Source organism: Halichoeres trimaculatus, unplaced genomic scaffold, assembly GCF_033239565.1.
Source record: "Halichoeres trimaculatus isolate MK-OKI-2021-1 unplaced genomic scaffold, fHalTri1.1 fHalTri1_scaffold_10, whole genome shotgun sequence".
In the NCBI taxonomy this organism is placed as follows: domain Eukaryota; kingdom Metazoa; phylum Chordata; class Actinopteri; order Labriformes; family Labridae; genus Halichoeres; species Halichoeres trimaculatus.
In genome coordinates, this window is record NW_027437187.1 from 18,368,225 (window position 1) to 18,377,453 (window position 9,229).

The following is a 9,229-nucleotide window of genomic DNA, read 5'->3' on the forward strand; positions in this document are numbered from 1 at the left end:
TACACACCTTTAATTTGTTTCTCTGGGTGATATATCCTGATAAGTGAGCTGGGCAGGCTCAAAAATCTTAAACCGAACAGAGCAGCTTTACACACCTTCGTAAAAACAGGGCAGTTCGTACATTAAGAATTTTACTTACATGTAGCCTTTCTGAAAACGTCGACATACGACGGGAACTGTAGCCCAAAGGATGTAATACGTCCCTTTCACAGTCGCGAGCCGCGGATGTTGCTCAAATTGCACCGCTCGCGCTCGCTGCAGAACCAGAGGGGTGGGGTCAAACTGTGCGCGCGTGCCGATGAGATGCTCAGAGACTGAGAAAGCTCTACTCAGGCTTCTTCAGAGGCTAATTGAGCCACAAAAACATAGTTTTTCATCATTTGAATTATTTTTCTCAGCGTTGTAAATACCTGTAAGGTTATGCTGTTGTATATGATTGGATACTGGTACTGTTTATGGCGTCCATCTGCATGAAAAACAACAAGGACACAGTAAGTTTAAAGAGTCCCCTTATTTCTGTGCTTTACATTAAAGCCCCTGTGATGAGTTTTTATCTCGTGAAGAAACAGACTTCAGTTAAAATTGTCAGTTTCTGGATGATTTATGCAAGAAAATGAGACTATCAGCATGTCATTTGTATATGGTTATTTCTAATGCCTAAAACCTCTGGAGGGGGGTAGGTATATGTCTTAATATCAGAACACCCTTTGTTTAGAATTTTCATCACTCTGTGTTTTGGGAGTAATAATCTTGATGTTGAAATAGAAGGGGAACGTTGACAACACATGAACTGAAATAAATTAAAGCATAAAACAGAGGTAGCTTTAATTTCAAATATTGACTTTAAAATAATATATTGTTTATTTTTTGTTTGTTGAATTATATTTTTTATTGTTTATATTGTATTTATCATATATTTGTTATACTATATTACAAAAGGAGCTTCTACAATCCACTTTATATATGCTTTATTTTTGCCTTTTCTTAAAACTTTTCAAAACCTATTAAACCACAATGCAGAACAGTCATCTCAGTATACCTGCTTAGGTACTACCATATGCCACCTCTTTCAGTGAGAAGCCACTATCATATTTGCAAGCAGACTAAAGTGTTAGGGTTCAAATTTCACGGTCATTCAATAAATTACCTATTAGCTATCAACCCACTTGCACGAGCAGCTACGGAGCACTTCAGTTTTCCAGTGTTCGCAGGCATGAACCTGACAGCACAGAGCCACAGTATTCCACTCAGCGATGGGAACCGGATTCCACTACTGGGACTCGGCACCTATGGGGACCCCAGAACGGTATAAACCAAAATCTATGTCTTCTCTGGGTTTGCATGTCAACTCTTTTTTTTAACCAGGACTACTCTCTGCATGTAGGAGTGGCTTTAAGGACGTGGGTAAACTGTAACTGTTGTTTGAGCAATGTCTTTGCTAGCAGTAAACATTGAAGTACTGTGAAAACATATATATTTGGACTTATCTATATCAACAAAACCAGCTATTGACATTTTCTCTGAATCTTTCAACAGACGCCCAAAGGTACAGCACTTGAGTGTGTCAAGCTGGCCATAGATGTGGGTTACAGGCATTTTGACGGGGCTTTGGTCTATTTCAATGAGCATGAAGTGGGTCGAGCTATCAGAGAGAAAATTGCTGAAGGAGTCGTGAAAAGAGAAGACATTTTTTACTGTGGAAAGGTAAAACACTTGTTTTTTTATCAAGTTCTGTAATTACTATTGTTATTTTTCTTCACTTGAAACAACTTTCTAACGTGGCACCTTAAAATGAGTGCCGTTCACCATGTTATCTTCATTCAATGTTTTCTGTGGTTTTGTTGTGTCTCCCTCAGCTCTGGAATATCTTCCACCCACCAGAGCTGGTGAGACCGGCCCTGGAGAAGACGCTGAAGGCCCTGAAACTAGACTATGTGGACCTCTACATTATTGAACTTCCCATGGCCTTCAAGGTGACTTTTGAGTTCACACCAACAAAGCAGCAACAAACTTCCTCTTGTCTTCCCATTGCAGCTGTCACAGTGTTGGTGTTCGGGTTTGATGATGCTTTCATAGATTCCTGTCAAGCAAAATTTTCTGATTGAAGAAGTCTGAAGTTAAAACTTAAGAGCAGACTTAAAAGCAAACCAATTGTTTATTGACCTGTCAAAATTAAATACAGAGTTCGATTCTTTATATGTGTCGCATTGAATACCAAAAAATGAATCTTAAGTCTCCTTATTGAAGCATTAATATCCCAGTCATTGACATTTGTTGATTGATAATTGTCATGATTGTTCCTAATTTCAGCCTGGAGCAGATTTTTATCCAAAAGACAAGGATGGAAAATACATCTACCACCACACAGACCTTTGTGCAACATGGGAGGTATGTTCTGCTGGGTTCAGCATGGAGATTCATGTCTACACTTTTGCACTTGATTTCAGGTCAACACTTGGTTTCTGTTTCTCAGATGTATACATCATTCTTTTAGGTTATATTGATTCACAGGGTTGCGCACAGATTTGTATGTAACTCCTAAAATGAAGCACATAAAAAACAGAAATAAACGAAGATAAAGCAGTCACGTAAGCTGTATTGAAAAAAATAACAGGCCGATTTTGAAAACCATTTGTCACAGACAAGTGAGGTAATGACAGAGTGGCAGAGATCATGTTTAAGCAGTGTGCTGCTGATCACTTGTTCTGGCACCAACTGTGGCTGTGGTTTCTTAAAAATACTGTGTAGAAAAACGTGTAGCTTTGTGCAGATGCTTTTATTTTATCTCTGTATGTCATAAAGAGGCATTAGTATTAGTTTCAGCCTGTTTCAAAACATATGAAAAATTCTTGCAGGAGCTTCAACTGCTGGTCTTGTGAAATGTACAATTTGAGTAATTTCAACAAACTCACCTAGCGACATATTTAGCTACTTCTTGTCCACACTGATCAACTAGCTGATCTTACATTGAAGTCATGTTTGGAAAGAGTCATATCTGTCATCCAGGATTATACTTATGATGAACAGATGGGTGTGAAAGAACTCAGGATAAAGTTATCAAATAGAAAAGAGTTGGTACATGATGAATGAATGTCCTTCAGAACTGAAGGCCGATGCTCAAACAGTTTGAAGCAGCACCAAGGTCATTGTCATAAACAGTCTCTCTATGTTCAAAGGTCTGATTTTTGTTCTTTACTGTGCTTTCTTGTTTTTCTCCACTATCTCTGTCTGCAAAGATAATCAGCCTCACTCTTTTCTTCTCATCAGGCTTTAGAGGCGTGCAAAGACGCAGGTCTGGTGAAATCTCTGGGAGTTTCTAACTTTAATCGCAGACAGCTGGAACTGTTGCTGAATAAACCCGGCCTCAAACACAAACCTGTGTCTAACCAGGTAACCTGTGATTTTCAGAGATAATGAAGTCATTAACAACAGAGATAACACAGTCTTTGTGGAACAATTTTACATCACATTACTCAACTGTGTGGGTCATACAGAAGTCCAAAACCATCAATTTCAAGTTAGTCATGAATTATTTTGTTGTTGTTGTTAAATTTTAGTTAATGTTGTCAGAGTAACCCACAGTAATGGGCTCAGTGTAACTCAACTACTGTATATTTACAGTGAAACTGAGACTCACCACAAACAGAGGAATGGATGCATGCATTTTGTCATACACGTTGACCTTATAAAATTATTGGAGAAAATTGTATCTGTTCTTAGTTGGTCCATACCTTTTTACCTCTTTGGTTAAATATTATGGTAGTTTTATTCATATTTTAGCTATTTTCACTTGACGGAACTCTGGATTACTTAAAGCTGAAATTTCATACCTGCAACTTAACAAAGATACATTAAATCATCATAAATCACCTCATGAAAGAATTTCGCCCTTTAACTCAGATTGATTGTTTGGACATTTTCATTTTAATCTTGTTTTATTCAGAAAACGCATGAGCACAGGGAGCTTACTCACTGTCACGTATCTTTAAGCTAATTGTCACTCTTCCTCTGGCTTACCTTTAGGTTGAATGTCATCCATATTTCACACAACCAAAGCTCCTGGAGTTCTGTCGCCAGCATGACATAGTGATAGTTGGATACTGCCCAATTGGCTCCTCCAGAGATGCATCCTGGTATGTAAAAGAAAAGTTTGTTTAAAAAAAAAAGGATAAATAAGTGTGTATACTTCAACAATTATGACACACAAGTTTGGTCAACAAGTTAATCCAGCCTCTACCAGTGAATTAAAGTCCATTAGGAGAAAAATTACACGACACTACATCATAATTGTCCACTGATTTTAAAGAGCTTCTGTCCAGGTTTCATTTATTTTTCATTGTCTCTTGCTCAGGGTGAATTTGAAATGTCCCCCCCTGCTGGAGGATGAGCTCCTTGTTTCTATTGGGAAAAAGTACAATAAAAGCAGTGCTCAGGTAGCTCTGCGCTTCAATGTGCAGAGAGGAGTTGTAGTGATTCCCAAGAGCTTCAGCGCTGAGAGGATCAAACATAACTTCCAGGTCAGAAAACCTCGTCATTTAACCTGTGAATCTTCTGCACCATACACTTTCTTGTATTGCTGCTGCGGCCCTAAGTTTCTCTGGGGATTAATAAAATACATTTTATTCTACTCTGTTTTGTTTTACAAAATGATTTAACTCATTTTAAAAAATGATTATCTATAAAATCTCTCTTTACAGATATTTGATTTTTCCCTCACTGAGGAGGAAATGAAAGGCATTGAAGCACTGAATAAAAATATTCGCTTTGTGGAACTGCTGATGTGAGTACAAACCATCACAGGAGAAAGTACACAGTTGTAAGAAAGAAGTTGAAACTGGTGATAATCCAGTGATGTATATGAATGGAATGCCGTTCATACTTGAATTCATTCCTTTTTATTTATTTGTTTGTTGTACAGCAGAGAAATAGATCTACCAAACAGGCCAAATCATAACACTTTGTTGTTTTTACTGTCCACAGGTGGAGTGATCATCCTGAGTACCCTTTCCATGATGAATATTGAAAAATATTTGTCAGTATCCTCAAGCTGTGGTCCATTTTCACAGCGAACACTAGAGGGCTCTAGCTCACAAGAAATGAAAGCAGCCAATGAACAGACACCTCAGTGGGTTACTTCATCAGATGACAAAGCTACTTATTCTTTCTTATGAGCTTAAATTTTTATATAAATGCATAAATAGATGATTGTTTCTTATAACTTGTTTCAGATTGAATAATTCTAACTCTGTTACCTGCATAACTTTTCAATCCCAAGTTCTGTGTAACAGGGATGGAGCCAGGATTTCAGTTTTGGGTGGACCAAACCAATTTCGGATGGGCCTTGAATGACAAAAGTTAGTAAATAACTGTTATCATATAGATGTAGATAAAAATATAGTTCTGTTACTATGTTCATTTTAAAGCAGATTTGGTTTCTTTTTGATCCTTTGATATTTGATAAAAAATTCTAGTGCATCAGACAAACGGCAACGGCTTTCATTGGTATTGGCCAAAGAGTAGTGATCTCATGCATCAACGCCCCAACTTTTCATGTGTTAAAGCCTGTAAGGGCAGCAACATTAACCACAGTTAAATAAAAAACAAAAATCTACAGTCTTTCCCAAAACCATCCTCTAGTCCCACCAGTATAACAAGAGGCTGAATGATTTACCAATATGCTAAAAAAAAATCCAAACTTGGCTCATTTTATAGAAACAAGGCATCTAATAATAAAAAACTAGCATAAAGTGGCAAAAAATTTATAATATTCCTCTTTAAAAACAATTGCAAAAAGAAAGAATGAAAAAAAAATTTCAAAGAAAAGATTGAGGTGGACATGCCAGAAAGTGGTTGAGTCAGGGACCATTGGGCCCACCTATGACGCTGCCCCTGCTGTGTAAAAAAATAATAAATTTAATGCAATTTCAGGTTTTTCTGTAGTGTTATATATATTTGTTCTTTTTATGTTTTGTTTTGTTTTGTTTTGTTTTCCAGCTACTTTTGTCCACTATTTCAATGAGTTTCACTCAAAACATTCTTTATAGTACATTTTATGTACTGTTGGAGAACATAAGTTTTCTTTTTTTAAAAAATGAAGAATTTCAATAAACACTTTTTTTTTTTCCTCCCTAGTCCCGAACAGGAGGTCAAATTACTGAGAAAAACATGTTTAAACTATATAATATAACCAAAGCACTGTATTATTTCCAAAGGATGGGCTAGAAGATAACTGTGACATAGAAAAACTAAGTCCCAAAGCCGAAACTTTATAATTGATCCCTGAAGTGGAATGTAAAAAAAGGCTTTAATCAGAGGGGCCATTAAACTGTAATAAATTCAGATCAGCATTTCTTGTTTGGACGACATATAACTTCTCTTAAAGTTGGAGCTTTAAAATACTGATATGAAGTAATTGTTTTAGGTATCCAGGTGTTTGAATAGTATACTATTCAGTTTTACGTAGACCAACCATTGAACATTGAATGTGGTGTATTACAAACATTTGATTAGGCTAATGAGTGCTGCATGTACCTAGTTTAAACTTTTGTTGTCCTGCTGCACAAACAATTCAGTCTGTGAGGAATTTAGGTTTAACAAGGGACTTTATTCTTACCTCATTACAGCGCTGGAATTTTACATGTCTGTGAAGGTAAATCTCACAATCCAGCATTGTAACAAAGTTACACACCACACAATGGCAACAGCTGTGAGAGTTAACCCTTTGAGTGATGAATAAACTGTTTTTAATGTCTGTGACAACAAGCACAGGAAGGCTTCCTTTGTGTTATTAGCAGCACTCCTCTTTTTTCATCTACCACAGAATCTGCCCCTTGAGCCAAATGTCTGCTGGTAAACTTTTGAAAAACAGTTAAAAATTTTCCACCAGACTGTTATAAATTGCTGTGGTTTACTCTGAACTCTGTGTGTCTTGTTTGATCAGAAGGGGCAAACAAGTTTTAACGGTTCAAATCTGCACTCACAGTATTTACACACCATGTAATCTTTGTGTACACACCTCTTACCTACTTTACTACTGTGGACAGTCGAGAAGTTTCAGTAGATTCATAGTTTCAAAGATTTCAATAGAGTAAAAAGTGAAGTTTTACTTTGACATCTCTTACCTGACAAGATCTTTGTACAATATGTTTTAATATGAGTTAAAAGGCATCAGTTGGTCATTTGACTTAGCAGAAACCTTTAACAGGAAAAGGACTGAAGAGCATTAAATTATCCATCAACTCATTTACCCATCATCCAATGAAAAGAAAGAAAACAGTCTGACCAACGTATCTATCTATTTTCCAGTTGCTTTTACCCTGCTGTTGATATTTTGATGTTTTCTTCTGACCAAGCTGATCAACATTAATCATTAACACATTCTGGGATAGAGCCCCTCAGTGTTTGCACAGCGTGGGATTACATTTTAACTCGAACTTATGTCTCAGGAGGTCTTTAACTTGATACACTTGCCCATTCACTTTGAACAACTTGGTTTCAAGTTGATGTCGAGCTACATCTGATGTAAAAGGGCCTCAGTGACAGACTACAGTCTGTGCAGTGACCTGTGACTGCACAGCCACAGAACAACAGGAAGCTATAGAGGCAACTGAGACATATAGTTTATTGAGGGGTCATTTTTATGACTCTGTTTGTCAGTATGTAGTGAAATGGAAAAGAGGTGAGTTCTTGTCAGGAGTTGGACTACACAACCAGAATAAAGAAACCTTTCACTTCTGGCACATGTCCTTTTTTAAAATAGTTTCACCAGAAAGAGTTGATGTAAAGTATTGAGCGGCTGTATCTGTCCGTAAACTTGTCAGTCTGACATTCAAACAGAGGATGCTCATCAGATGCATGATAAAAACTGACTTCATCCTGAACACTGAGGCAGCTCATTGTTCCGAGTTTTATAAGAAAAGGTTAGAGAAGAATGTCACCATCCAAAAAAGTTTACATGAATTTCAAGCCTTATTCACTCATGGCACTGCCAGACATTGCCTGAGTAGGCTTCAACACCAAAGAGTTGACGCAGGCTAATGCAAACCTCTGACCCCATCCCAAACTTAGCATACATTGGAGTGAGCCGATGTGTGATCCCAGCAGGTATTAGACCAGAACTTCTCAGCAGGTGAGTACAGGCAAAATGATAACTTTGAGTTACACTGAGTCTTGTTTCTCCAAGTTGCTGGTGGATTGTTTTCTACTCTTGGGTTTGTCCTGCTGAAGCGTCTCCATGCATATTGAATTAGTATTAACTCCTCCTCCCACCAGAACAAATCAGACCACTTCAGAATGGGAAAGCAGCTTTAACAAGGACCATCTACAGCTGTTATAGGAACGTGTATGGCAACTCCAACTTACATTACATCCTGAAAATTTTAGGAGTGAGGTGTGTCAAGGTTTTCAAATGTCACAAAGCAGATTTTTCCCCCTCTCAAACTCGCTTCAGAAAACCTTCAACAGGTTGATTGTTTTCGGTGGCAGTTTTGACTTTCAGTGTATGGACAAAGTCAGGCAGATGGCTTTGTCAAGGCGTTTGTGTCTTGAATTATAATCTGATTTGATGTGGGGGGGTTGGGAAGTTTACAAAAAAGGGACCTTATCCTGAAAGATTTCAGACAGGAAAAACAGTCACTCCCCCCTTTGCCACCCCTACCTCCATAAAGACCCTCTGGATTGTGACCCTTCTAACAAATGCCTTGAACCGGGCCGCTCAGGACCCCTGCGGTGGGAAAATGTTCTGAATGGGCTACTTGGTTTGTGAAGACGGAATAAAGACTCTTTTTGGGAGGGGGGCTGAATTAAGAATGTGTGGGCCAGGGGCTTCATGAGACAGGAGTGATGTTTTAATTAGAATAAGTCAGAAAAAAAATGCTGGATGCTCCTACAGAAAATTGGATGCCCAGATTTAAAATTCAAATGTATGCAGACGATGCATTTTATATCTTCCTATCATCATCCCACCATCTCCAGTTGTATTTGGGATCTTAGCAGATATTGGTACACATGTGCTTATGACGGCCAGCCCCTGCCTTCCTCACTTTCTGCTTGCTCTCTGGACAGCAGGGCCCTGGGAGAATGTGTGTGTCAAAAGGTTACGCAATCAGCCCACCACGCTGAGACAGCACAGACCTCTTGTGTGCTATGGGCAGTGAGTGTGTGTGTGTTTGTGTGGAGGGTGTCTGAATGGAATTGGATGGAAGGGAGAGGGAGGGAAGGGGTCGTCAGA

The 9,229-nt window shown here is 38.2% G+C and overlaps 1 protein-coding gene across 3 annotated transcripts; it reads left to right on the plus strand.

Moving 5' to 3' along the window:
• Positions 1-285: 285 nt before the first annotated feature.
• Positions 286-5,115, plus strand: LOC141796586 (aldo-keto reductase family 1 member D1-like). 3 transcript variants are annotated; one of them, XM_074677798.1, is made up of 10 exons: positions 286-491; positions 1,155-1,306; positions 1,537-1,704; positions 1,857-1,973; positions 2,311-2,388; positions 3,268-3,390; positions 4,024-4,133; positions 4,352-4,517; positions 4,698-4,780; positions 4,981-5,115. In XM_074677798.1, exons 2-10 carry the CDS (start codon positions 1,214-1,216, stop codon positions 5,021-5,023), a joined length of 981 nt encoding a protein of 326 aa, XP_074533899.1. In that variant the 5' UTR covers positions 286-491; positions 1,155-1,213; the 3' UTR covers positions 5,024-5,115. The 3 variants fall into 3 exon arrangements, with proteins under 3 accessions (XP_074533899.1, XP_074533898.1, XP_074533897.1); XM_074677797.1 differs by having other exon boundaries at positions 1,212-1,306; XM_074677796.1 differs by lacking the exon at positions 286-491 and having other exon boundaries at positions 513-1,306.
• Positions 5,116-9,229: the final 4,114 nt, after the last annotated feature.